This window comes from Phyllostomus discolor, chromosome 8 (assembly GCF_004126475.2).
Source record: "Phyllostomus discolor isolate MPI-MPIP mPhyDis1 chromosome 8, mPhyDis1.pri.v3, whole genome shotgun sequence".
NCBI lineage: Eukaryota > Metazoa > Chordata > Mammalia > Chiroptera > Phyllostomidae > Phyllostomus > Phyllostomus discolor.
Window position 1 is genome coordinate 108346492 of NC_040910.2, and position 27988 is coordinate 108374479.

The 27988-nt window shown below is 61.6% G+C and overlaps 1 protein-coding gene across 9 annotated transcripts; it reads left to right on the forward strand.

Annotated features, from left to right (window-relative positions):
* Positions 1-969: 969 nt before the first annotated feature.
* Positions 970-27896, forward strand: FMNL1 (formin like 1). 9 transcript variants are annotated; one of them, XM_036034050.1, is made up of 28 exons: positions 970-1438; positions 10773-10856; positions 12370-12453; positions 13049-13122; positions 13502-13585; positions 13967-14104; positions 14401-14418; positions 16121-16229; positions 16821-16897; positions 17112-17205; positions 18335-18409; positions 18688-18798; positions 20870-21019; positions 21540-21641; positions 21805-22057; positions 22315-22602; positions 22776-22900; positions 23564-23766; positions 24202-24436; positions 24603-24671; positions 25324-25404; positions 25491-25620; positions 25791-25954; positions 26236-26337; positions 26458-26553; positions 26808-26928; positions 27086-27184; positions 27444-27896. In XM_036034050.1, exons 1-27 carry the CDS (start codon positions 1310-1312, stop codon positions 27175-27177), a joined length of 3288 nt encoding a protein of 1095 aa, XP_035889943.1. In that variant the 5' UTR covers positions 970-1309; the 3' UTR covers positions 27178-27184; positions 27444-27896. The 9 variants fall into 9 exon arrangements, with proteins under 9 accessions (XP_035889943.1, XP_035889938.1, XP_035889937.1 ...); XM_036034045.1 differs by having other exon boundaries at positions 971-1438; positions 12370-12483; XM_036034044.1 differs by lacking the exon at positions 27086-27184 and having other exon boundaries at positions 972-1438; positions 12370-12483; positions 22318-22602.
* The last annotated feature ends 92 nt before the right edge of the window (positions 27897-27988 follow it).

Consider the following 27988-nt stretch of genomic DNA (forward strand, 5'->3'; position numbering starts at 1 on the left):
TTATTAGCGGTGTGTCCTTGGACAAGTCCCTTAACCCCTCCGAGTCTCAGTTTCCCCACCTCGAAGATGAGCACGTCAATTCTGTCTCCCGTGGTCATCGTGGTCAAGAAGACCTCTGGAAATATTCCTGTGATTGCCAGACCCCAGAGATGGTTATTCTGCACGATGAGAGGCCACCTCAGGTGGCCTGGAGATGACAGCGTCAAGGAGATCCGCCCCCCCCCCCCCCCCCCCCGCCCCCAGCAATGCCTGCTCCCTTCCCGGCCTGCAGGCTTTAACGCTCCGTTCCCAACCCCCACGCTCCTCCCGGAGCCTGCCCTGGTGGTCCTCAGATTCTGGAATTCCGCCTTTCTCCATTCTAAAACCACGGGGGTGCCGGCACAGGCGCAGAGTTGGGCCAGGGTGGGACAGGTGGCGGGGGTGGGGGTCTCCGCCAGACTGTGTCTGAGCCTTGCTTTGGGGTTCTCATTTGCAGATGGTTCCCGCTGGTCCTCAGCTCTTCTCTGGGCTAAACAGAGGAGAGAAACAAGGGGTGGGGGACCTGGAAGGGGGTTCCCACCTTCTCATTCAGGAACCCGAGAGGGGGGCTCAGCCCTTACGCCCCAATGCTGCCCTTGGTGCTCCCAATTTCCGACTCAGAGGTTTGCCTCCCCCGTCCCCCAGCCGTGACCCCATTCGCCCAGACCCCGCCAATTCCCCGGCTCTGAGCGAGGGAGAGCCTGCGGTTCTAGGACCCGGAGGCGCTGCCTTACGCGCCACCGCCTCTGCCTAGCCTCCGTCGCCTCCCGCTCCGGCAGGTGAGGCGGCACCGGCCGCCCCCTCTGCGGCAGGTGAACGGGGTCGGCAGCCCCCTCCCTGCCGCGCCATGGCTGCGGCGGACCCCTGGCCGGCACCCCGCGTCCGCCCCCTCCCTCCAGCCCGCCCCCATGGGGCTGGGTGCGTAGCGGCGGAGGCGAAACGCGGTTTGCGCGCAAAGGGAGCGATAGCAGAAGTTAGAGACTCGCCGAGGGGGGAGCCCGCGCCGCAGCTTCCTGCCCCCGGCCCAGCCCTCTGTCCCCGGCGGCCTGCTGCCTGACTTCCTCCCCCCACCCCGCAGCTCGCTGTCCCGCTGCTCGGACGGGCCCCCGCGATGGGACGCCGCGCCCCGGCCCCTGCGCGCCGCTGAGCCGAGCTCCCGCATCGCCGAGCCCCCACCACAGCTGCCAGCCGCCGCTCACCTCGCCCCCCAGGCCCGGAGCCTTGTCCTCCGCCCCCCGGAAAGCTGGATTTCCGTGGCTGGAAGCGCCTGGCCGGCTGGGTGGGGACCACCATGGGCAACGCGGCCGGTAGCGCGGAGCCGCCCGCGGGCTCCGCCGCACCAGCACCCAAGCAGCCCGCTGCACCCAAGCAGCCGATGCCCGCGGCCGGAGAGCTGGAGGAAAGGTTCAACCGGGTCCTGGTGAGTGTGACCTGCCGCGCTCAGGGCACGGGTGGGGGGTGGCCGGAGCTCTGCACGCGTCCCCGCCCCCGGGGGCTCAGGGACCGCTTGGAGATCCTCGGCCCGGTGGCCGCCCTCCACTGGGTGGGACTGTCAGTGGCTCCTTTCAGAGTGACTTAGCACTCCCCCCAAAAAACTTTCTTCTGCAGTCACCCAGTCTCCCTCCCCAAGACACCCTGTCCCCCTCCCCCAGCGCTCTTGGGTCTAAACTAAAGGTATAAGGGAAAATGTCCTGTGAGGAAGTTGGGAGAGAGCTCAGAAATGGGTTCCCGGGACACCCCTTTCCCCACCGCACACGCAGGCCCAGACACCAGGTGCGGGTGTGGGGCGGCTGCTGGTGTCTCGGGGTCAAAGATGGCAGGGGTCACATTTTAACCTCCCGGGAGCCAGAGGCGAGCTGGGGTGTTTGGTCTTGATTTGTGTGCCGGTGCAGAGGCTGCTGGGAGCGGGGCTGTCAGACCCTGCGGGGGGCACATCTGTGTTTCTAAACCCCCGCGCCCAGGAGAGGTTGCCTGTGGGTCCTTATCTTGGGCATCTCCTCCTGCCCACGGAAGGGATTAAGGTCAGGAAGGGCGGGGTCAGGATGGGGTGCCCACGGTGGCCCGGTGCGGAGCAAAAGCCTGGAAGCACCCCACTCTGCCCTCTGTCACCTGCCCGCCCCCCCCACCCCAGGAACTGGGGGGCTTGGGGACTAGGCCATGGGGTGGGAACCCCCAGCTCAGGCTGAGCCCAGAGGCGCTCAGGGCGCGTTTGGTGGTCGGCAGCTTCCGAGCCAAGCCAGGGTCCCCCGAGACCTGGTGGGAGGCAGCAGTGAGGAGCAAGGCCACTCCTTCTCACTTCCCTTTCGCCACCTCAGCCCTGGCCCCGGCTCCCCTCTCTAACTCCTCGCCTGGCGGCCTGGCCGCTGTCAGCTGCCTTGCTGGACGCCGGCTGACAGGCCGTGCGTTCCCCCGGGGGTGGGGGGGCGCTTCCCAGGCTGAGCAGGCTGGCACTGCGGGTCCCGGACCCCGGGCTGGGGGGGCCCAGAGAGGCGAGGGCCGCAGAGCGGGGCTGGCTGGTGGCGGTGCTCGGTGCTCGGTGCTCATCCCCTGTCCCTCCTTGACATCATTTCCCCTCCCCTGGCCCTTAGGCCCGGCTTGCCAGGTCCTCCGCACCGCCCCTCCTAACAGTTCCTGGATTTCTTGGCTGCCGCCCCCTCCCAGGAGAAGGGCTAGGAGGAGTTTGGAGGAGCTCTGGGGCGGGGTCTGGTCTATCCTTGGGAAGGCGTTTTGCTTGGCTAGGGGAGAGGGAGGGACTCTGAGGGACACTTCTCGCCAGGCCAGGCCCCGATTCCCCCCATCGCCGCACGTGCTCCCCCTTCCCCAGACCCATGGCCTGGCGGAGCCCAGTTGAGCTGAGCAGATGGGGAGGGGGGAGAATGAAGACAGACCAAGTCTGGGGGCCGTCTGGGGAGCCTGAGCTGCTGGTGGGTCCTGGACTTCAGCCCACGTGACGGGGCGGAGGGGGGACCCGGGTCGGCCTTTGCCCCCACTGTGTATCTGTGGATGGCAGTGGGACCAGCTTTCGGGGTGAGGTCCAGGCCTCCTCGTTCCCCACACTGACGAGGATGAGCCCTGTGAATAATTCAGACCAGTGGAAAATCCAAAAGTCAAATGGCGAGCTTCTGATGCATGTGCAGGGCTTGATTGCTCTGCTGGCATTTTGGCCTTTGCTGCCATTGGCTGAGTCTGACACTGAATGCCACTGGGAGTCCCTAAGTAACAGGGTGTGGAGGGTGGAGGCCCCGAGATGGGTCTTAGAGGGTGTCCTGGTGGGGAAGAGGGCGGTGGCTGGGTACAAATCTAGGGCAGCGCCACCCGCACCCTCAGGAGTCCTGCTGTGTTTACACCTCTCCCTCTTCCTGGGGAGGGGTCAGCCCGTCCCTCGTCCTGTACGGGCGAGCTCACTTGGCTAATTGGCTCTTCTCCCTTCCCACCCCCGGGGGCAGGAGCTCCACAACCAGGCGACAGCCTCGCTCCTTCCTAGGGGCTGCCCGGGGCTAAAGATCTGGTTAAACCCACAGGCCTGGCAATGAGTATTGCAGGGTACGTCACAGGGGCGCCGCCTCCGTGGCCGGAGCAGGTTCCTGTCCTTCGTGACTGTCTGTGAGGAGGAGAACCTCAGACTGCTGAGAGTGAGGGGCCCCCTCCTCCAGAGACCCCCCCCATCTTGATGGGAGAAGCACACCCCTTGGGGGTTGAGTCACTTGGCCCCAGGGAACCTCTTCCTTTCACTTAAGCTCTGCCCTTTCACCCCTGGTAGGGAGTTGGATCCTGAACCCTGAACTGCTTCACTGCTCCCGGCTCTTGGGCCCACCTTGTGGGTGGGTGGGTGGGTGGGTGGGTGGGAGGTGCCCCCGTCACGGCTCACAGTGAGAAAAGAGATGAGGGGCCTCGCTCTCCCTTTCCTCAGGGGCAGCCTTTCTCCCAGGGGTGCCTGCTGGGGGCTACTTTCTTAAGAAGGTTGTCAGGGAGAGAGAGGGGTGCCCCTGCTTAAAAGGCGGGTGGGGAAGAGAGAGCAGGTTGAGCCAGGGTTTCCGGCTGCTGCCTTAGCAACAGCGGAGGAGCCATGGCTGCCCAGCCGCTCGGGCCTGTTGCAGTGGTGGGAAACCGGCCGCCACGCTCTGCACTCTCGCCTCTCCTACGCCAGGCCCCGGGCTCCGTGTCTTCCAGCCCCTGCGGGCCTTCCCTGGCCCGCCGGGCTGAGGGTTTGGGACGGAGGGGCACTCTTTCCAGGCCTGCGAGAGGGGCCATGCCCCTGGTCGGGCATTGGACACTCCTGGCCTGCCCGGGCAGGGAGGAGCCTGTCCTTGGGGCGGTGGGACCCGGGGGAGGTGCTCAGGATGCTCAGGATACTGGGATGCTGTGCTGAAGGCCCAGAGTGATGCTGGTACCCAGGAGGAGGCGGAACCAGTCGGAGAAGAATTTGCCTGATGGGGCCTCATGCCCTGGAGTAGTGCCCTCAGCATATGCCTAGGGTCACGGGCACTTGACCAGGCTGTGTGGGGAGGTCAGGACCACCCCAAGCAGGGTGCGGAGGCTGGGGTCCTGCTTTCAGCCAGGCCCCTTCCGCGCCGGGGCCAGATGGAGATCTCCAGTGTGTTGGCCTGTGACAGAGGCGCCGTCTCCTTGACCAGCTCCCTCCTCTGGGGTGGGGCGGATGAAGCATGTGGGCATGTAGCTGGTGGGGGGGTCGCTCAGGCCCTGTGACCACCCCCTGCTCCCTGGGGTGTCTCACAGAAGATCCCAACGCAGTTGTGGCCATGCAGTCAGATGTCAGCTGGGCAGAGGCTGTGGGCCGACATTCCCAGCAGGCAGGGCTGGCACAGGCTGGCCCTGGAGCCCAGGGACGTGGTGGGCATGATTCACGGTGGGTGACGCCTGGGGCCGGTTGGCAGAGAGCTCGGTGAGATGGGCAGGAGCAGGTGGGGCTGCCCTTGGGGCTGCCCCTGCATTCTTCCCAGGAACATGGAGACCTGGTGGGGGGTGCCTTGGGCCCTCCCCGCCTCTGCCCTGCTACTCATGGGAAGGGCAGAGCAGCTTCCTGGGCTGGGGCGGGGGGCATGGCGCTTGGGGGTGGAATGTTGTCTTTGCTGCTCTGAGCTTCAGTTCTCCTCGTGGGTAAGAAGAGAATGACAGTGGCCTTCTGGGACGGTTGGAGGGATGCAGCAGAGTTGCGGGGCTGACGGGGCGCTTGCACAACGCCTGAGAGGGAGCAGGTGCTTGGTAAACAGTCTCCACCCCCAGGAAGGCGAGGATGATGAGGGGGATGAAGAGGGAGTTGGTCTGGTTCTGAGTCTCCGAGCCCTTCCAGGTGGGAGAGCCCGGCTCTGCCTCTCCCCCCACCCCCATCACAAGACCAACCCAGGCTGCTGTCTTTAGCCCTCAGGGGCCAGGCTGCCCTCCCTGCCATCCCGCAGGTTAGGAGCAGTGGGGCCTCCACTGAAAACTGCCTGATGGCCGGAAACCGCGAGAGGGAGGGCCCACCTCTGCCGGAGGGTGGGGCAGCGGTGGCGCTAACGGTAGCTGGTAGCTGTGTGCACATGCAGAGGGGGTGGGGAGGCCTCCACTTCCCTCTGAGAGAGGGCGTGCTGGGGGGGGGGTTCCCCAGTGAGTAAGAGCTCCGTGTGGGCAACAACAGGAAGCGCAGGGTGCTGGGTGGCAGGAAGTGGGGCTGGCTGTTCCTGGTTCCTCCGACGGGGGAATGGGGCCAAGCTGTCTGCAGAAGACCCTGGGGGGGTCAGGACCCCCACATTCTCCATAGTCCTCAGTGCTCCTTCTTCCCAGGAAAGCGAATCTTCTTACCGGCTTGCCAGCCAGGTCACCTTGAGCAAGCCACTTAATCTCGCCGTGCCTCAGTTTCCCGTTTGTGAAGTGGGCATTGTCACAGCATCGATTCTGTAGGCTTGTTGTTGAGGTTTAAATGAGCTCACAGATGTAAGGCACTTAGAACTGAACCTCGTCGTGCAGAGCGTTTTGGGAGAATGTATGATGTCGCTGCGCTCCTACAGGCCTGGCTTTGTGGGCCGTCCCTCTGCCCTGACTCCCGCCCTGCCTGCCCCTTGTCCCTGCTCTGGGAACCCTTGAACCCTGGTGGGAGGAGCTGCTACCTTTGGGGGGTTCTTAGCCCCTGATTCTAGGCCCAGGTTACCTAAAAACCCTCTCCTGTAAGCCTGGGATTTCTTGTAAGAGCCCCAGAAAATCTCTCTGCCGGAATTTTTGAAAGTGGATTGTGTTTGGAGACAGGCTGAGAGCTCGGAAGCCCAGGTGGAGGCCAGAGAGATGCGGGTTGCGGGGAGGTGGATGGGGAAGTAGGGACTGGGGGGGCAGGGTCACTGCTAGGCTCCTCAGGCTGTGGAACAGCTGCTGCAGAGCTGGCCTGAGACGGGGTTTGGTACCCAAATTCAAGAGCATCTGGGGCTGGAAGGGCGGGCGTCAAGGGGAGAGAGGGTGGGTAGGTGGATTGGAATGAGTCTCAGGTCAAAAGAAAGTGAAACTGGAGGGTGTGGTTGTGTCCTGATGTAGCCGGAGCCCTTTCAGTCCCCAGGGACACCCCCTGATGTCAACACTGGGAGGGGCACGGTGCAAACCTTGCAAGCGGCTGGTCTTGGGCGCGTGAGGCTGAGGCCCCTCCGGCACCCAGAGAGGGAGGGGCCGGGAAGGAGGAGACCTCTCCCCACATGCTCTAATACAAACATTGGGAACTCAGGCCCTCTCCTTAGCTGTGCACCAGGAGATGAGTCCTCCTTCTCCTCCTGACCCGAAGCATGAAGGGCAGCTGCGAAAGGGCACTGAAGGGTCTGTCCATTCTTGGCCAAGCCTTGGTGACGCGTCTGTTCCATCTGGATGTTCTCACCAACTTCCACTCGCCACACGACCCCTCCCCTTGGCGTCATGGATGAACTCCCCCCCGCCCCCAACCTGTGAGATGCCTCTTTACTCTGGTGCATCAGCAAAGGGGTGTTATTACTGGGCCAGAACTTGGTTTCTCATAGGGTGTTCCCGGGAGCTCTGTGAGTCTATGGGGAGGCAGGGAAGTGTGCCCACTTTATGGAGGAGGAAGCTGAGGCTCAAAGAGCACAGAAGCTATAGGGCGGGCGGGCCCAGAGCTGGGTCTCGCGTTGTAGCTACCCTTTGCCCCTTGACCCTCGCAGGAGGCAAGTCTCGCACGCCTGGGCCCCGCCGCCCTCTCCGGTTCCATCTGAGCCCGGTCGGCCAGACCCCTGCTTGTCCCCCAGTGCCCAGCCCAGGGGTGCCGCCTCCTCCCGAGGGCCCAGGGTCTGGGGGTCTGCTCTGGCTTTGCAGGATGGCCTCACCCCACTCAGAGTGGCATCCACTGGCCCCGCTCCCGCTCCCCAGGGTGCCAGTCTCCTCGGTGGGCACGACCGAAGAACAGCTGCTAATTAGCGCTCAGCGCTGTCAGAGCTATTTCTGATTTCGGAGCCTAAATTTAGCCTGACTGGCAGGCTGGTGTGTAGGCCCGGGGGCCCGAGGGGGCCCAGGTGGGGAAGGGACGGAGGGGCACCCTGCCCTCCACCGCAGCCGGGACAGGTGTGTCAGCTCCGGCAGAGGCTCCCCCTCCCCACTAATAACCAGGGGGCCATCCTGGGCCAGGTGCTGGTTCAGAGTCAGCTCTGGGCTGGAGGCCCACCCAGCTCCCCTCTCACGGGTTTCGTAGCCCCGGGCAGGCCGCCGGTCTGCGCCTGCACCTGTAAGACGGGAATACTAACGGCGGGCTGACAGTGCCGGTGAGGATGGCGAGGGTGCGTGGTGGTCATCCGAGCAGGGGCAGGGCTCGGAGCAAAGCTGGCTCCGGCCATGGTTGGGGTCATCGCTGTGGCCGGTTGCTGCCTCTAGAAGTTGTCACTGGGGTCACCCCAGGGACCAAAGAGATCCCTGGGGTAGGCGAGGGCCCAGAAGTTCCCACGTCAGGACATGGTTCTTCCCTGTAAGGCGCAGCCACCGCACACTTCCCCCACCACCGCCTTCCTCTTCTCCGGTTCTGGCCTCGGCTCCAGTTTCCCTGTTGTTGCCATCCCTCTCTCCCTGCTTCCTCCTGCCCCCTCAGCCGTGCTTCCCACCTGGGCCCTGCCCGACCCTGCACCTCTGTGGGGTGGGGATGGATCAGGAGAGGCGGGCGTGGTGGGGGAGAGGAGAGAATGGTACCAGGGAGTCCTCCCTGGCCCACAGGACCCTCCCCGAGGCCCCTGCCTGGAGGACCCCTCCCCAGCGGCGGGCGGGAGCTGCGCTGGCTGGTGTGGGATTGGGGGCCTGGCTGGTGTGGGGTTGGGGGGCCATAACAGATGAGACAGCGGCCGTTTCCTCAGTCGGGGCTCACTTTCACAATCTCACAATCGGGGTGAGGAATGACGTATCCCCATGCCCAGCCACGCCAGGGCGGCGGGGTGGGGGCCGGTAGAAGGGCGGTTTCACCTCTCGACTGGAACCCCAGACAGCAAGCTTGGGCAATGGGGCTTTGAGAGCACCCAGCTTCCTGTCTGGGGCTGACCAAAGGCAGTGATTTTGGGGATGAGGTCTGGCCAGAGACCCAGACCAGGCTCAGCACCCCGGAGAGGAAGCTGGCTGAGGAGGCTGAGATGGGAGTGGCCCCCCGCACCCCGTTCTAGCTGGGGCCTTTTCTCTTGGGGCAGTGTGAGCGGGTGGTGGGGGACTCCTCTTGCCCCCCCCCCCCCGCCCCGAGGAGACTTAGAGCTCCTTGAGGGCAAGGAATGTCTTTTGGGGGTCTGGCACATAGTAGGTCCTCAGTACTGAATGGGGTGACTCAGCACTGTCTTCTGGGTCTGTTGGGAAGACACGCTAAGTCCTGGGGGCCCAGGGGACTCGGAGGGCTGACGACGCCCGTGATTCCGCAGCCCGAGGCGGGACCCTGCGCGTGCCCCTGCGCGTGTCCTGTGGGTGACAAGGTGGACAGGGACACCGCGCCCCTGTCACATGTTGCCTGGGGAGGGCCCAGGCAGGGCGGTGCTGACGACGCTTAGCCCCCGAGGGGAGTCCCAGTGGGCTGCCAGCACCTCAGACCCAGCCCGCCCGCGGTCAGCTCCCCCCACGCCCTGCGGCCCGTGACCTTTCCCTGGAATTTCCCCGCCCCCGCCCCCGCAGCCATGATGCACCTGCCTGGAACTCCCTGCCCCTCTGACCTCAGCATCGAGGCCTGTGCCTGCCTCCTTCCTTCCAGAAGTGACGGCATGTGAGGGGCTGCAGGGGGGCGGGGAAGAAGGCGGCTGTCTGCCATGGCTGCCAGAAGTCTTCCTTTCTTTTTTTTTAATTATATTTTATTGATTATGCTATTACAGTTGTCCCAATTCCCCGCCTCGGCCCTCCTCCACCACCCGGCACCCCCCCCCCCCCCCCCCCCCGCTCCCTCAAGCTAGTTCCACACCATTGTTCTCGTGGGTATAGGTTCCTTGGCCACTCCACTTCCTCTACCACACTTGACATCCCCGTGGCTGTTCTGTAACTGTCTATGTGTACTGCTTGTTTTTTTTTTAAGGTTTTATTTATTTATTTTTTAGAGAGGGAAGGGAGGGAGACAGAGAGAGAGAGAGAAACATCAATGTGCGGTTGCTGGGGGCTGTGGCCTGCAACACAGGCATGCGCCCTGACTGGGAATTGAACCTGAGATGCTTTGGTTCACAGCCTGTGCTCAATCCACTGAGCTATGCCAGCTAGGGCTTTTTTTTTTTTTACTGCTTTTTAAAAAATATTTTATTTATTTTATTTTTAGAGAGAGGGGAAGGGAGGGAGAAAGAGAGGGAGAGAAACATTGATGTGTGGTTTCCTCTTGAGAACCCCCACTGGGGACCTGGCCCGCAACCCAGGCATGTGCCCCGACTAGGAATCGAACTGGCGACCCCTTGGTCCACAGCCCATGCTCAACCCACTGATCTATACCAGCCGGGGCCTACTTGGACTTCTTAATCTCCTCACCTCTTCACCCATTCTCCTGTGCCCTCTCCCATCTGGCAACCCTCTGGGAACTAACTTCTTCTTCTTCTCCTTCTTCTTCTTCTTTTAAAATTTTAAAGATTTTATTTATTTATTTTTAGAGAGGGAAGGGAGGGAGGAAGAGAGAGAGAGAGAGAGAGAGACATCAATGTGCGGTTGCTGGGGGTCATGGCCTGCAACCCAGGCATGTGCCCTGACTGGGAATCAAACCTGCGACACTTTGGTTCGCAGCCCGCGCTCAATCCACTGAGCTACACCAGCCAGGGCTAGGGACCTAACTTCTTTTCCGTGAGAAGTTTCCTGGTGTTTGTGAGGCATCGGTGCTCTGGGCCAGGAGTGTGTGCGGTTGGTGCCTGGTTGCAAATGGCCCCCCTGTCAGCTTCTCACCCAAATGGGGGAAGAGAAGATACCCCCTTATCACACACGGGGAGATGAGCCCAGAGGTGCCCGAGGCCCCAGGAAGTTAGGCTGAGAGCCCACCCCCCTTGCCCGCACGGCAGGGGTGCCGGGGAGGAGGTGTGGGGAGCTGGGGCTCAGGCCTGGAGGCGGGCACACTCGGACTCACATCCCTGCCCCTTTGTAGATGTCCCGCCTAGGGCAAGGGCTCCACCTCTGTGCCCCAGTCTTCCCATGGGGCTAATGCTGCCTACCTCCCAGGGTGAGGGTGACGGGAGTGCGTGTGAATGACAGACCTACTTAGGGGGCTGTTCCCTGAAGATGCCCCTGTGCCACCCCCGACCCCTTTTGGGGACCCCAGGCTCAGGGTCTTCACCTTGTCTTCCCCTCCCCAGAACTGCATGAACTTGCCCCCGGACAAGGTCCAGCTGCTGAGCCAGTATGACAATGAGAAGAAGTGGGAGCTCATCTGTGACCAGGTGGGTGCTGGGACCCTTCTACCACCGGGACTCCCTGCCCTGGCCAGGCTGGGGCTGGCAGGACAGGGGTGCTGCCAGGCCACTCGTAGGACCAGGTCCCTGCCCAGAGGCCCGTACAGCATCTGGGGAGGGTGCCGGGGTGCTGGGGGCATCTGCAGGACCCCGGAATCCCCCTCTCTTGGATGTGGGCCTCCCCGGGGGCCTTATGAATCCCGAGCAGGGCTGGCTCTGTCCTCTGAGGAGCTGGCGGGGGCTGCGGAGCTTCCCGGAGCAGCCTCTGTCAGCCCCTCGGCTCTGGGTAGGGGGACAGAGGGTGTAAGCCCGGGGTTGGACATTGTCGCCTGGCCCCAGGGGAGGTGGGCAGGATCCCCGTCTTCCTTTGACCTTGGGTCCAGAGGAGCTGCCCTCAACAAGCAGCTCGCCAAGGCCAACCAGTTACCAAGCGGTGTGGCAGGGACTAGAACCCCCGTATCCTGGTGCTCAGTCGGGTGTCGTGTTGGGGCTCGCCACCTTCCTAGCTCACTGGCGGCCCCGGCCCTTCCAGCTTTTAGGGCTGCTGTCCATGGTAGCAGGGGGACCCCTCCCACTGCCGGGGCAGGGAGGGGCCTTGTTGCGGTACTGATTTAGGATGGAGGGAGGCTGGCCTGTGGCGGTGGAGGCTGGGGTGGGGAGTGGGGAGCAGGGAGCCTCCCCTGGGAGCCGGGCTGGGCTCAGCCTGCAGCAGCTGCTAATGGATGGGAGGAGCTGGCAGGGCAGGAGTCTGGGGGTGGGGGCAGGGAAAGGGCTGGGCCTTGGGGACAGGATGGGGAGCCGCCACCAGAGGCTTGGAGGCTGTAGGAGGGGTTCCTGCCACTCGGCCTGGCCTCTCAGGTTGGAGCTCAAAGGCCTGGGAGAGGTGGGGGGTGGGGAGCTGGGCAGATCTGAGAGGCCTGGGTCGGGAGGGATGGTAGCCGCTCCGGGTGGGAAGCCTTGGATGCGGCCCCTCCTCTTTGTGTGGTTGCTGGAGCGCTGGTTGGGGCTGGGGAGTCGGGGCACAGGAGGTGAGCGCACACAGGTGCCTACCGTCCCAGGTGAATGGAGGGCCGAGGTCGTGTCCTGGGGAAGGGGCCGCCTGCCTTCGGAGGGCCTGGGCCCTTCCTAGAGTTCCTCTGCCCAGTGCTCCCAGCGGGGGGGCTTGGGTGTGGCCAGGGTGGGGGTGGGTGGGAGGGTGCCCCCTACTGGCCTGTCTGAGTCCCCTCCTCCCAGGGTGGGGTGTATAGCTGGCCTGACCTCTCTGTACTGCACCCCAAGGCTGTGCATGGCCGAGGTCTGTGAGGCCACAGCGGGAAGGAAAGGCCAGGCCTGGGGCGGGGGTCTTTTAAAGTGGCCTGGATGGTTGGTTATGCCTTTGGGATGTCACAGGGGTCTCTAGCAGCCTAGGACTCAGGTCATAGCCAAGAATGGGACACTGGGACAAGGGCTGGTCACTTGCCCTGGCTGGTTCCCTGTACACCCCCCACCCCCATCTCCCCAGGAGCGGTTTCAAGTCAAGAACCCCCCCGCAGCCTACATCCAGAAGCTGAAGAGCTACCTGGAAACTGGTGGGGTCAGCCGAAAGGTAGCAGCGGATTGGATGTCCAACCTGGGGGTACACGTCTCCCCCTTTTTCTCTGTCCCTCTCCCCTGCCCCTTGCAAGCTCTGGGCAGCCGGAGTAACTGTGTATAAGCTCTCCTGTGGTTGTGTGGGTGCACGTGAGTGTGAGTGTGCGTTCACAGGGGCCTGAGAGTGCCCTGGGCAGGCACTCACACAGGTTCCTCTGCATAGCCTGTGCGTGCTTACATGGGCACACGTGTGTGTACTTGTGTAGGTGTGTGCCCTGTGCGTCTGTGCACGTGTGTGCTCTCTTGTCCACATAGGGACGTGTGTGTACCCTCGAGTCCATGTAGGGGGTGCGTGTGTGCCCCATGCACCTCTGTATGGACGTGTGGGCACCTTTTCTGTGCGTGCCCAGGGTGCTTGTGCCTGGGTGTGTGTGTGTGTGTGTGCGCCCGGGGTGTTTGTGTTTGGACGTGTGTGTGCCCTGAGTACAGCTGTGTGTGCTGCATGGGTGAAAGGCCAGGTGTGGGGGGAGGGCTGGCTGCTGCCTCGGGGCGTGGTGGGCCCGTGAGAGGCTGGGCTCCACCCACTAGACTCCCCTGTTCTCGGCCCCCAGTTTAAGAGGCGAGTTCAGGAGTCCACTCAGGTGCTGCGGGAGCTGGAGATCTCCCTGAGGACAAACCACATCGGGTGAGCCGGGGCTCAGAGCTCCCTCTGCAGGGCTGGGGAGTTCCCTCTTCCTCCAGGCAGTCCCTGGGGCGTCCCTTGCCGATCCCCTGCTCGGCACCCTCCCCTGCACCCACAATGCCTGTGGGCCACCTCCCGGGGAGGGTGTCCAGGACAGCTGCCCCGCCTCCTCTCCCACCCACCCCTGGAGGCGTTGGCTGGACTGTGCATCTTGCCTGAGCCCCTAGCAACCCCAGGCATGCTGGGTCTATGACGGGGGCTGCTTGGTGTCTTCCCCGGGGTGGGGGTGGGGCAGTGCACCCAGGGCCCTTGCCTGTTCTGGGCTCCCACTCTGGGCGGGACCTCCTTCCTGGCTGGAACTCAGGGAGCCCTCGCCCCGCAGGTGGGTGCAGGAGTTCCTCAACGAGGAGAACCGTGGCCTGGATGTGCTCCTTGAGTACCTGGCCTTTGCCCAGTGCTCTGTCGCGTAAGTCCCCTGCCCTGGCCCTCCTGCTGCTCCTTGGAGTCTTGGTCCGTCCTTGTACCTTGCCCTTCCTCTGGTCCCTCGCACGCGGTGCGGCCAAAGCCTACCCTGGAACCTGCACTTGGCCTTGAGCGATGCCTCTTCCTGCAGGCTTGCACGAATAGGGAGGGATGTATCTTGGGGTGGCCAGCTGGGACAGGGTGTCTCACCCCTCTGTTCCCCGTTCCTTCTCCCCCTACTGCGCCCAGCATAGCGCCAAGAACACAGCCTCCTCCTCCTCCTGCCCGCTAGTCTCTCCTGCAGAACTGCCCCGTCCCTCGTCCCCCCCACTCCTCTCCTCAGTGCCCCCGCAGCGCTGGCCCCCAACCCCTCCCTGACCCCCAGGTACGACATGGAGAGCACAGACAACGGCACCCCCAGCTCAGAGAAGAGCAAGCCCCTGGATCAGTCCGTGGAAGATCTCACCAAGGGCTCCCCGCCACCCTTGGCGTCACAGCCCAAGAGCCGCCACCTGACCATCAAGTATGTGGGTCCCGTGGTGGGGTGACGGGGAGAGTGGAGAAATCACCCCTAGACTGCTGCACCCAGCCAGCTTTCCTCTGGGCCCTTGGGGATGTGGGGAGGGGTGGGCTGGCACTGGGGATCAGAGTAAGGGCCTCGGACAGAGCTTGGGACGTGGGTGTGTTAAAACGCCTTCAGGGGTGGGCATGTAGCAGAGGCTGGAGTCTGGGTGGGCCTGGAATAAGAAAGGGGTTTCTGGGTCAATGGGACCCCTGTTGTACCCATCTAACCCCAATTTTCTTCCATGCGGCCTCCAGGTGCCCCCCTTCTCCCCGGTACGTAGCTGCCTGGGGGCAGGTGCATGCCTGGTGGACCCCCCGGGTGGTGGGGTAGGGTGAGGCCTTCGGCGGATGCCCCTGGGTTTAGCTGTGGGGATAGGTCATCCCCCCAACTTAGGGCCTCCTGTTGGGTGGTGGGGAGAGGGAAGGAGACGGCCCTGGGGCCTCAGGTGGACGCTCAGCTCCCTCTCTTCCTCCTTTGGGTCTGGGGGACTAACTTCATTGAAGACCTAAGCACTCACAACATGTTTCTTCATTCATTCATTCATTCATTCATTCATTGAGTAAGCATTTTTTAACATTTACAACATATCAGGCATGGTAGCAGGGGCTCAGGAGACTGGGGACCCTGCCCTCGGGACCCCCTGGTCTCGTAGGGGACAGTGTGTGCCAGGATGTCGTGGGGGTGTGACTGGGAGCTCTGAGAAGGGAGGCGGCCCCTGTCTGGGGCATCAGGAAGGCTTCCCAGAAGAGATGGCACGGGAACCATGTGTTAGGATGAGGGCTTTACAGTCAGTGATGGAGACAGGGAAGGGCACTCCAGGCAGAGGGAAGAGCATGAGCAGAGACTTGGGGGTGGAGCTGAGCAATGGTGAGGGAAGTGTGATGTGGCAGGCAGGGGCCTCCCAGGGCGGGGCGTGTGTGAGAGCTGTCGGGAGGCCCTGGCGTGGCCGTCACAATTGGCAACGCCTGCCACAGTGAAAAAAATCACTTTTTAAAAATTAAAAAAAAAAATTTTTTTAAGATTTTATTTATTTACTTTTAGAGAGAGAAGGGAGGGAGATAGAGAGAGAGAGAGAGAGAAACATCAATGTGCGGTTGCTGGGGGTTATGGCCTGCAACCCAGGCATGTGCCCTGACTGGGAATCGAACCTGCGACACTTTGGTTCTCAGCCTACGCTCAATCCACTGAGCTACTCCAGCCAGGGCCATTTTTTCAATTTTTAAAAAAGATTTTACTTATTTACTTTTAGAGGGGAAGGGAAGGAGAAAGAGAGGGAAAGAAACATCAATGTGTGGTTGCCTCTCGCAAGGCCCTACTGGGGACCTGGCCTGCAACCCAGGCATGTGCCCTGACTGGGAATCGAACCAGTAACCCCTTTGCTTCCCAGGCCAGCACTCAATCCACGGAGCCACACCAGCCAGGGCAAAATCATGATTTCTAGCAGAGAGTTACCAAACACACACAGAGCACCCACTCTGTGCGAGGCACTGCTCTGAGCGCGTACCACAGTCCCAACGACTCTATCAGGGAGGTGCTATTATTATCATCCTTGTTTTAAAAACGAGGAAACTGAGGCACAGCGGGAGTCAGCAACTTGGCCGGTCAGTGGGGAGCTGGGATTTGAAGCAAGGCAGTCAGAATTCAGAGTCCGACTCCCAAGATGGAAGAAGATAAGCCCATGGGGCCGGAAGCGCCAGCGCCCCCTTGTGGAGGGCGTTTCTGTGGCGGTTCCCAAGCGTTGACTGGCTTCTCTTATTGGCTTTCTGTGCCCCCAGCACAGTCTGAAGGCCATGCTGCCATTAAGGGTCTTCGCTTTCCTGATCCCCTGCTCACAGCCCCCCCTGCATGCCAGCCCCAGGCCTCGGGACTGAGGACGCCTTCCTGCCCTCAGCCAGCCCTCTGAGCGGTGGTGGGGGCACTGGGACGCTGGGTTTGGGGCTCTGACCCCTGCCGCCTCCTCCGCACCCCACCCAGGTTGACCCCGGGCCACAGCAGGAAGACCCTGCGGAACTCCCGCATCGTCAGCCAGAAGGATGATGTTCACGTGTGCATCATGTGCTTGCGGGCCATAATGAACTACCAGGTGGGTCGGCCGGGCCGGTTCCCGCCGGGGCCGCCCACGCCACTGAGGTTCCAGGACCACCTGTGCCCCGACCCTGTCCTCCACGGGAGAACCTGGGCATTTGTTGGCTCAGGCTCTTGAGGCTGACAGTCTTGAGAGGAAGCCCAGATTTCTGGCCCTTCCTGGTCAGGTCCCCTAGAGCACCCCAGACATGACCAGGAGTCTGGGTGTGTGTGCCTTACGTGGGGACCTAAGCATACCCACCAAGAATGGCCAGCCACCAGGCCCACGGGGAGAACAGCCTTGGGTCATTTCATCTGGAGGAGTGGTTAGTGAGGCTGGGCCTCCCTCCCTCAGCCAGTCTTTGAGGACTCACTGTGTGCAGGGGCCGAGTCCTGGCACTGACTTTTGAACAGACAAAGGTATTTAAAAAGAGGCACCAGGCTTTGGCCGCGCAGAAGAGCTTGCAGGTGGAGATAAAGAACTCCCTGATTTTGAGGGCAGTTAGAGACCAGAACGGCATGGTGCTGGCGGTCCTGGCGGGTCTGGGCAGGAGGGTGCTGGCAGTTCTGGGGGTCTGCCTGGAGCTGCTGACCTCTCCCCTGTCCCCAGTCTGGCTTCAGCCTCGTCATGACCCACCCAGCCTGTGTCAACGAGATCGCTCTGAGTCTCAACAACAAGAACCCCAGGTGAGGTCCGGGCCCCTAACCTTCTCCGTATCCATATTCTCCTGCTACTTAACCCCTTGCCTCCTCTGCCTCCCTCCCCCCATTCTCAGGACTGCTGCTCCGGCTCATTCCACCCCGCCCATCAGCTTCCCTGTCCGGCCATGGGCCAGACCCCGGCACACCCTTGCTGCGGGGCCTGCTGCTCTCGAGGGACAACCTGCCCTTGTCTCCCCAGAACCAAGGCTCTGGTGCTGGAGCTGCTGGCGGCTGTGTGCCTGGTGCGCGGAGGGCACGACATCATCCTTGCAGCCTTTGACAACTTCAAGGAGGTACTGGGGGCCCTGCCCAAAGATGTCCTTGTCCTCTAGTGTTGCTCAGAGCCCCAAGGCTGGCAGCTGTGGCCTCTGCTGGGGAACACAGGGTAGGGACAATCTGGGGTGGGGAAGCTCCGAAGAGAAGGTGCAGAATCATATGGGGGCACTGTCTGGGGCGACAGGGACAGTTACGGACATCTGCTGACCCTCAGCCTTTTCAGATCTAAGCTGAACTTGACCTATACATGTCACAGCTGCCGACTCTGGTTAACTGGCTCACAAGAAGTAAATGCTTGCGAGTACGATGCAGAAGGCGGCACATAGCGTCCATTCCTTCAATGAGTTTATCGAGCGCCTCCTGTGTGTCAGCACAGACCGGGCCCTTGACATACACTGGTGATCAGTGAACAAAAGAAATAAGGCAGGGACCCCGGCCAGTGTGGCTCAGTTGGTTGGGAAGTTGTCCTGCAAACTGAAAGGTCTCCGGTTCGATTCCAGGTTGGGGAACAAGCCTGGGTTGCAGTTGGGGCGCGTGTGGAAGGCAACCGGTAGACGATTTTTCCCTCCTTCTCTCCCTCTCACACGCATTGATGTTTCTCTCCTCTTTCTCCCTGCCTTTCCCTCTCTCAAATCAAACATTAAAATTAAGTTTAAAAAATTTTTGAAAAAGAAGAAATAAGGCAGGGAAAGACAGATAGACGACAACAGGATAAATGAGCCAACTGCACGTTAGAAAGCGATGAATGCCATGAGGGGAGGGTCAGGGCTGCCGTCGGGGGAGAGGAGCCGGTCGCGGGGTGGGCACGGAAGCCTCCGTGAGCAGGCGAGCTTGGAGCACAGCTGTGCAGGAAGTGAGGGGCTCGTTGTGGTGGTGGCCGTCACAAGCCAGAGCACACCAGACAGCTGGGTCAGCAGTGCGAACCCCAAGGGGGCGATGCGCCACACACCAGTGTGGCCAGAGGGGAGGGAGTAAGGTGCGGGGAGGGCTGGGAGAGACGCACAGAAGGTGGAGGTTTGGAGCAGAAGAGGGATGCGGCCTTAGATTTAACTGGAGAGGAGCCTTTAGAGGCTCGAGGGTGGCAGCTGGAAGGTGGCTCAGGCGGTGGGCCACTGGGCCCTCCGTGACAGCCATTCTCCCACCCAGGTGTGTGGGGAGCAGCACCGCTTTGAAAAGCTGATGGAATACTTCCGGAACGAAGATAGCAACATCGACTTCATGGTGAGCTCAGGGGCCTCGCCTGGGCTGGAGTATCCTAATCGCCCCATGAAGTGTGGGGGCTGGTGGCTGGTGGCTGGTGGGGGAGGGGTGGCTGTGATGTCAGAGAGGGGGCGTCCGGAGGCGGGTGACGTCGGGGAGAAATGCGTAGGGACCAAGGTGGGTTAGTGGAGTGAGAGGTGCAGGGAGGGAGGGGACTTGGGAGGTAAGTGGAAGGCGGAAGGCACCGAGGACCCCCCACCCAGAGGATCACAGACCCGCTCATGTCTCCCACCCCCCAGGTAGCCTGCATGCAATTCATCAACATTGTGGTGCACTCAGTGGAGAACATGAACTTCCGTGTCTTCCTCCAATATGAGTTTACCCACCTGGGCCTGGACTTGTATTTGGAGGTGAGCCCTGCACTCCCCCTCAGACCGAACCGTCTGCCCATTGCAGAGTATTGCTCAGGGGTTGGCAGCATGGGTGTTGGGGTCAGGCGGACCTGGGTTCAAATCCTGGCTCTGCCACTCCCTAGCCCATGTGACTTTGGCCCATAGGTCTCTTCTTTCTGAGCCTCAGTTTTCCCCATCTGTAAAATAGGGGAATCTTAGAGATAATGATGATTCTCAGTAGGACGGTGTCTGCCACATAACAGGCACCCGGCCCATGGAGCCAGGTGCTGGAACAGGCCCTAGGTGGCCCCGGTCTGGCTCTGGGAGCATGTAAAGGGGGGCACAGAGACACCGGGCAGACGTGAGAGCGGGCTCACCCTGGGCGGGTCCTGGTCGTGGAGGCGCTCTTTGCCCTGGGGAAGGCGGCAGGAGGGCTTGGCGCTTCCCGGCCTGAGTGGAGACGCTCTATCTTTCCTCTCTATTGCCTCTGGGAGGCTTCCTAGAGGGGCAGAGCCTTCGGGATTGGATTTGCTTTATTTATTTACATTAAAAAAACTACCGTTATTCTATTACAGTTGTCTGTTTTCCCCCTTTGCCCTCCTCTGCCAGCCTACCCCCTCTCACAGCCAGTCCCTACACTGTTGTCCATGTGCATGGGTCACTCCTACAGGTGTTTTGCCTGATCCCTTCCCCTTCTCCCCCCACCCCCCCGTTATTCCCCTCCCCCTTCCCCTCTGGCAGCTGTCAGTCTGTTCCATGTTTCCAAGTCTCTGGTTCTATTTTGCTGGTTAATTTGTTTTGTTCATGAGATTCCTCTTATAAGTGAGATCCTATGGTGTTTGTCTTTCACTGCCTGGCTTATTTCACTTGGCATAACAGTCTCCAGTTCCAATGATGCTGTCACAAAAAGCAGGAGTTCCTTCTTTTGTTTTGCTGCATAGTATCCATTGTGTAAAGGTACCACAGTTTGTTAATCTACTCATTTGCTGATATGCACTTAGGCTGTTTCCAGCACTTGGCTACTGTAAATAGTGCTGCTATGAACATAGGGGTGCATAAGTTCTTTTGAATTGGTGATTTGGGATTTTTAGGATTCATTCCCAGCAGTAGAATTGCCAGGTCAAAAGGCAGTTCTATTTTTAGTTTTCTGAGGAAATTCCACACCGTTTTCCACAGTGGCTGCCCCAGTCTGCATTCCCACCAACAGGGCACTAGGGTTCCCTTTTCTCCACATCCTCTCCAACACTTGTTGTTTGTTGATTCATTAATGATGGCCATTCTGACAGGTGGGAGGTGATATTGTGGCTTTAATTTGCCTCTCTCTGATGGCCAGTGATGCTGAGCATCTTTTCATATGTCTGTGGGCCCTCTGTACGTCCTCCTTGGAGGAGTGTCTATTCAGGTCCTTTGCCCACTTTTTAAATTGTATTGTTTGTCTTCCTGGTGTTGAGTTGTGTGAGTTCTTCATATATTTTGGAGATCAAACCATTGTCCGATGTTTCATGGGCAAATATGTTCTCCCATGCAGCCGGTTCCCCGGGACTGGATGTGTTAAAGCCAAACTTCACAGCAGGCTAGGGCACTATGTCTACACAGTGGAATAGTATTCAGCCATGAAAAGGAATGAAATACTGAGTGAACTACATTCTACAACATAGATGAGCCTTGAAAACCTTATGATAAGCGAAAGAAGCCAGACACAAAACACCCCATAGTGTATGATTCCTTTATACAAAATGTCCAGAATAGGCAAGCCCCTAGAGACAGCAGATCAATGGTTGCCATGGGTGGGGGAGGAGGGAATGGGGAGTGACTGCTGATGGGGACAGCGCTTCTTGGTGGGGCAAGGAGAATGTTCTGGAATTAGATCGTGATGGTTGTGCAACCTGGTGCATATACTAAAAACTACTGAATTGTACAGTTTAAAGTACTGAGTTTTGGTCTATGAAATTCTATCTCAATAAAAATTAAGGGAGGGGAAAAAAAGCCGGCTAGGGCTCGGGCCCCCTCCTGCGGCTCTGGCGGCGCAGGGAGGCGCTGGAAAGGCCCCCCACACCAAGCCTCACCCGCCCTTCCATCTGGGAGACAGAGGCTGCGGCTCACGGAGAGCGACAAGCTGCAGGTGCAGATCCAGGCCTACCTGGACAACGTCTTCGACGTGGGCGTGCTGCTGGAGGACACTGAGACCAAGAACGCCGTGCTGGAGCACATGGAGGAGCTGCAGGAGCAGGTGACCCTGGTGAGCGCTGCCCCTGACCTCGGCCCAGAACCCAGTGGGCCCACGGGGCCCCACACCGGCATCAGGCACCGGGCCCGACACTGGCATGACCACCTGGCTCCTGGGTTTGACCTTGAATATAAATCCTAAATCCTTTGGGCATCTTTCTCAGTGAGTGTTCACAGAGCCCCTGCCCTGTGCTGGACCTCGGAGGAAGGCGGGCCCCCTCCTCTCCCAGTGTGCTTGGCCCCGGGCCCTGACTTGGGTGGGACGTCAGGCCTGAGAGGCCCCTCCCAACTCAGTTTCCTCCTCACCTGCCTCCGCCCATCAGTGGTACCTTGGATTCCCCTCCTGAGAGAGCTTTAGTGTCCTCAGTGCATCATCCATTTGGGCTCAAGTGCCAAGCTCGGCCCACCCGCATCTGGGCTGAGCGCGTCAGGAAGCCTCCCCCAGCCCGCCAGGCGTGTCTGATGCCTCCCCCTCACTGGTGGTGACAGTGCCCGGCAGCGGGTGGGAACTCACCATGTGTCGGGTGCCACAGCTGACAGAGCGGCTTCGGGACGCGGAGAACGAATCCATGGCCAAGATCGCGGAGCTGGAAAAGCAGCTAAGCCAGGCCCGAAAGGAGCTGGAGACCCTGCGGGTGAGGCCGGGGGCAAGGGCCGGGCCGGGGGTGACATGGGCTCCCAAGGACAGACCAGTTGGGGGCTTCTAGGCTTGATGCCTCCCTCCACTCCGGCAAGAGGATGAGGCTCAGTGCCAGGTCCGTAGGTGGGCACTGACCCCTCCCCGCCCTGGGCTTGCAGGAGCGCTACAGCGAATCCACTGCCATGGGCGTCTCCAGGCGTCCGCCTGAGCCTGAGAAAGTGCCTGCCGCTGCCCCGGCGAGGCCCTCGGCCCTAGAGCTGAAGGTGGAGGAGCTGGAGGAGAAGGGGTTAATCCGTATCCTGCGGGGGCCTGGGGATGCCGTCTCCATCGAGATCCTCCCAGTCACTGTGGCAACGCCAAGCGGCAGCGACGCCCCAACTCTGGAAGTGCCCCCCAGTTCCCCCAGCCCAGGTGAGCAGGAGCGCCCAGCTGGGTGGGGTAGGGTGGGGGAACCAGGGCCTGGAGAGGGAGCCTGGGGCCACCACCTGCAAGAAGGCTTGGGGAAAATAGGTTTGGGTTGTGGGCGCTGCTCAGGTAGGTGTGGAAGGGCAGGAAACGGGACCCGTGCGCATGCGTGTGGTGAGGAGGCGGAGACAAGACCACCCTAGGCAAGAAGTTGACACCTCCCTCTCGTTCTCCCCATTCTCTGTACGCCCGCCCACCTGCAGCAGAGACGGTTCCTGAGGCAGCCGCCCCGCCCCCACCACCCCCGTTGCCTGGCCAACTCTCCCAGCCGGAAGCCCCACTCGGGGTGCCCCCATTGGCCCCGCCCCTCCCAGGCAGCGCGGAGCCCCCGCCACCTCCACCACTGCCAGGCCTATCGTCCCCACCGCCACCGCCGCCACCACCACCACCGCCTCCTGGCACAGATGGGCTGGTGCCTCCACCACCACCGCCACCGCCTCCGGGAGGTCCCCCTGATGCCGTTGGAGGGCCCAGCCCAGAAACGGACACCGGTGAGTGGACCACCCAGGGCTGGCAGTAGAAGGAGGCTGGGGCCCTGGCCTTAGCGTCCTCAGGACTCTCCCGCTACCTCCTGCCGGCCCTGCCGGCCCTTGCTGGGCCCTGGTGCCCTCCAGTCACCCCACCCCCTGCAGCCCCAGCACTCACCATTCCCTCCTGGTCCCAGGGGTGAAGGCCAAGAAACCCATCCAGACCAAGTTCCGAATGCCACTCTTAAACTGGGTGGCCCTGAAACCCAACCAGATCACGGGCACCGTCTTCACTGAGCTCAATGATGAGAAGGTGCTGCAGGTGCGTATGGCCTCGCTTGTTGCCGGGGTGGGCACCAGAGGGCGGGGAACTTGCCTGACCGTGCTGGGCGCTCAGAGTGGTCACCTCATTTTACATTGAGGACACGGAGCCCAGGGATGGGCAGTAAGCCAAACCGGATTAGCGAATCTAGGAGGCAGTGCGTCCTGGCTCCGGCGGAGGCTTTCCCTTTCCTCCCCGCGGAGGGGCGCCTCCCTCCCCTTGCGGTCCCCTCCACCATCTTCCCACAAACAACCCGGGCTTCAGCCCTTCCAAAGTCCACTTTGTTTTTCAAAAGGCACGTGTTCCCTGGCCTCCAAGCCATTGCTCAGGCTGTTCCCTCTGCCCGGAATGCCCTTCCTTTCCCTTGTTTGCCCCTTGCCAATTTAGCTCTTCCTTCAGCTATAACTGCTTGGACTCTGGGTCCCCTGGGTTGGGTACTGCTGCTGCTCCTCCTCCTCCTCGTCCTCCTCCTCAGTGCTCCCTGTGCTTCCCCCGCACGCCCGGCCCATCAGGGCCTGCAGTCCGGCTGAGCTACTGGTTTGTTTCTCTGCCAGCGGCCAGGGCAGGGCAGGGGAGGTGGCTCTAGTACCGAGCACGGTGATCAGCCAGGGATGTACAAGACCCCAGCCCACCCAGCCCTGCTTCCTGTCCCTGCGCCCTCAGGAGCTGGACATGAGTGACTTCGAGGAGCAGTTCAAGACTAAGTCCCAAGGTCCCAGCCTGGACCTCGGCGCTCTCAAGAGTAAAGCAGCCCAGAAGGCCCCCAGCAAGGCCACACTCATCGAGGCCAACCGGGCCAAGAACCTGGCCATCACCCTGCGCAAGGGCAACCTGGGGGCTGACCGCATCTGCCAGGCCATCGAGACGTGAGTGCCGTGGGCTTGCGGGCACCCCGGCCCTCCTGCTAGTCCAGGGCTGTGAAAGAGCCCCAGTTATGGGACAGAGCTCGCCAAGCTTTATATCAACCCTGGTCAGGGACTAGGGTGGGGGGCCTTATTCCCATTTTCAGTCCGAGAAACTGAGGCCGTACTGTGAGGTCATGCCCAGACGGAGATGTTCCCATTCCCTCCCTGCCTCCTTGCCCAGCTGTAGGCATTCACGCTCAGATGTTTCAGCTGGACGTCTGCCACTGATGGATGATGGGGGTCCCAGGCTTCCCAGTTGCCAACTTCCCTTGGCTCCTTAGCTCTTGTTCCCTGAAGCTGCTGGCAGACAGCAAGTCCTGAAGTTCATTTATCCAGTCAAGGAAGGGGAGGGGAATCTGGTGGGTGTGGAGCAACACCTCCCCCCTCGGCCTCCAGGTACGACCTCCAGACCCTCGGCTTGGACTTCCTGGAGCTGCTGACCCGCTTCCTGCCCACGGAGTATGAGCGCAGCCTCATCGCCCGCTTCGAGAAGGAGCAGCGGCCAATGGAGGAGCTGTCAGAGGAGGATCGCTTCATGCTGCGTTTCAGCCGCATCCCGCGCCTGCCAGAGCGCATGACCACGCTAACCTTCCTGGGCAACTTCCCGGATACCGTCCAGCTGCTCATGCCGGTGTGGGCGGGGCAGGCAGAGTGGTGTGGGCGTGGCCTGGGTTGAGGATGGGGAGGAGCCTGCCCCAAGGCGGGGCTCCAGGATTGCCTTTGAGTGCGCTTGAGCCTCCTACCGGCTAGCTCCTACACAGCCCCAACTGACTTCGCCTCCCCATTCCCTCCCCCAGCAACTGAATGCCGTCATTGCAGCCTCGATGTCCATTAAGTCCTCTGACAAACTCCGCCAGATCCTGGAGGTGCGTGAGAGCCCAGGGCAAGAGGGCCCTGGGAGGCAGGGTTGGCCCTGACCCCTTGCCTGCTCTGGGACGTTAGAGGGAGACTCAGGCCCCGCCCTGCACATCTAGGATGCAACAAATACAATGTTCCCACCTCTCACATACAGGCTCAGGGTGGGGGCGGAGGCCATGTACAGGGTGGGGGGTGGAGAATAAACTCTCCGAGCTTATTCTTGTATTACTTATTTTATTCAAAAGTGGACACAGCTGTGAACCTCCTTTTGCCCCGCCCCATAGACAGCATCACACCTCAGCCCCAGCCCGCGGGCTCGGCCCCTCTGGGGGTTGCTGTGTAATCAGCAGAGCACCCACACCTGCTCGGTGGGGTCCAGGGAACCGGTAGAAATGGCTGTTAGAGAGGTGGCGACCCCGCAGCCTAGGAGGACACCTTGGCAGCGCAGTTTTGGGTGGGAATAGCAGTAGATAAAATCGGGCGTGCCATGGTGTTCGCTGTGCGTGTGCCAAACATGAACACATGCATGTACGTGTGTCACGGACCCGAGGGGTCCACGGAGGACTGCAGTGAGGGCTGAGTTGGGGGGCGTGCACTTTGTGCCCCGGGGCGTTTCTCAGCCCAGCCGCGCCCCCTGCTGAGCTCTCCCGCCTCTCCTAGATCGTCCTGGCCTTCGGCAACTACATGAACAGCAGCAAGCGTGGGGCGGCCTACGGCTTCCGGCTCCAGAGTCTGGATGCGGTGAGGGGCGAGAGACGGGGCTCCTTGGCTCGGGCGATGGGGGAGGAGGGCAGGCGGCCTGTGGCTTATGACAGGTCCCCACGCAGCTGCTGGAGATGAAGTCGACGGACCGAAAGCAGACACTGCTGCACTACCTGGTGAAGGTCATCGCTGAGAAGTACCCACAGCTCACAGGCTTCTACAGTGAGCTGCACTTCCTGGACAAAGCAGGCTCAGGTATGGGTGGGTTGTGCCCCCCACCCCCGCCCACTCTCGTCCTTGGGAGGGGCTCGGCCCTGGGGATTGATGTGGGGTCGGGAGAAAGCAAGGGGCCCACGGGATGTACATGCATGGGAATGCTGCCTCTCTGATTCCCCGCCTCTCTGCTGCCCCGCCCCGCCCCGCAGTGTCCCTGGACAGCGTCCTAGGCGATGTGCGTGCCCTGCAACGAGGCATGGAGTTGACCCAGCGGGAGTTCGTGCGGCAGGATGACTGCTTGGTGCTCAAGGAGTTCCTGAGGGCCAACTCGCCTACCATGGACAAGCTGCTGGCGGACAGCAAGACAGCTCAGGTGGGCTGGGGCCGGCCGGGCCCTGGAGGTAGGGAGGGTGGGGGTGCGCTGTGAAAGGTGGGGTGTGCTACCTAGATGGGGTTGAGTAACCAAGGCTTGGCGTGGCGTGGCCACAGCTGGGACACTTTGGGGGGTGGAGTAGGAAGGAGGGGCCCCTGCCAGGAGAAGCAGAGATGGCGTGGCTGGTGTGTTCATGGCGGGGGGGGGGTGTGTGTGTGTGCAGAGCTGTGGTCAGGCATCGAGGGGTCCCTACTGATGGGGCCGACGGGCTGTGTCTGCAGGAGGCCTACGAGTCTGTGGTGGAGTACTTCGGGGAGAACCCCAAGACCACGTCCCCCTCCATGTTCTTTTCCCTCTTCAGCCGCTTCGTCAAGGCCTACAAGGTATGTGTGTCCGGGAGGCAGGCCGGCACCACTGCAGGGCGCTGCAGCCTGTGCAGGCGGGCAGAGGGAGGGGTGAGTGAGGGAGACCTCGGCTCATGGAGACCTGCCGTGGCCCCTCAGAAAGCCGAGCAGGAGGTGGAGCAGTGGAAGAAAGAAGCTGCAGCTCAGGAGGCAGGCACTGAGACCCCCGGCAAAGGGGAGCCCCCAGCACCCAAGGTAGGCAGCTGCCCCTGAGCTCCGTCCGGGGATGCGGGGGGTGCTTGGCGTCCTCACCCTAAAGATCTGGACACCCTTCCTGCTCCCTCATTTTCACTGACAGACCCTGCCCAAGGCGAGCCGCCTGGGATGGGAATGGGTTCCTTCTGCTCCAGCCAGCAGTGGGGGCCGGCTCTGGGGGACAAGATGGGGTTTGGCGGCGTGGTGGGGAGGGGACCCTGAAACTGCAGCTACATGCCCTCCCCACCCCTCAGTCCCCGCCCAAGGTCCGGCGGCAACAGATGGACCTCATCTCCGAGCTGAAGCGGAGGCAGCAGAAGGAGCCACTCATCTACGAGAGTGACCGTGACGGGGCCATTGAGGACATCATCACAGGTGAGGGCCTGGCCGCGGCCGGCGCGCACGCGGTCTGTCCTCCTCCTGTGCTTCCTCCGTCCACCCCCCCGCCCTGGGGGTCTGGCTGTCTCACTGCCTCTTTGCTGCTTCTTCTGTCTTTCTCCTTCCCCCCCTCCCCCCTCCTGACCCTCCTCAGTGCTCAAGACAGTGCCCTTCACGGCGCGCACTGGCAAGCGGACGTCCAGGCTCCTCTGTGAGGCCAGCCTGGGAGAGGAGCTCCCCCTGTAGCTCTCAGGTACCTGGGTGGCCTGGTCTCTGAGTCCAGTGGCTTAGCCCGGAGGGCCTCTGGTGGGGACTGAGGCCTGTTGCGGTCCCCTGCCGTGGCCATGCATGCTGGGGTGTGTCTGAGGGGGTCTGGTCAACATAAACAGGAGCCCTCCTCAACGCGCACAACCCGGGTCCCTAGAAGGGTGAGGCCTGTGCCCCCGAGCAGTGGTCCCCACCTCGGGCAGACTCCTTCCCCAAGGGTGAGTGCCCCGTCTCCTCTCCGCCAGATCTCCGGAACCAGCCCTACATCCGCACAGACACAGGCCGCCGCAGCGCTCGCCGGCGACCGCCCGGACCCCCGATGCAGGTCACCTCGGACCTTTCGCTGTAGCTGCTGTTTCCGCAGATGGACTTTGGGGGTGGGGGAGGGGGCTCGCCGCGGCACAAGGAAGGGGGTCCTCAGCTCGGCTGGGCCGGGCAACCCCTCTGCCACTGTCCCCTGCCGCGGGCCCACCTCAAATGGGCCCTCGCACCCTCATCTTGCTACAGGAGACAGGATCACTGGCCCCTCCCCCCAAATGCTGCCTGCAGCACCCCTGTCCCCCCAATAGCCATACTGTACTTAGCCTCAGCGGGAGACTGGCCCGTAACTTATAAAGTGCAACCTCGCCCCCACCCGGCCTCCGGGGACTCTCCACGGAACTTATTTTTATACAAGATTAATAAAGATGTTTGCAAAAGATCTGCATCCGCTCTGTGCGCCCCGCGACATGCCAGCCTGTTTCATCCAGCAAGTGCTTTACTTGTACGAGTTCTTCGCAGCAGGTATCTG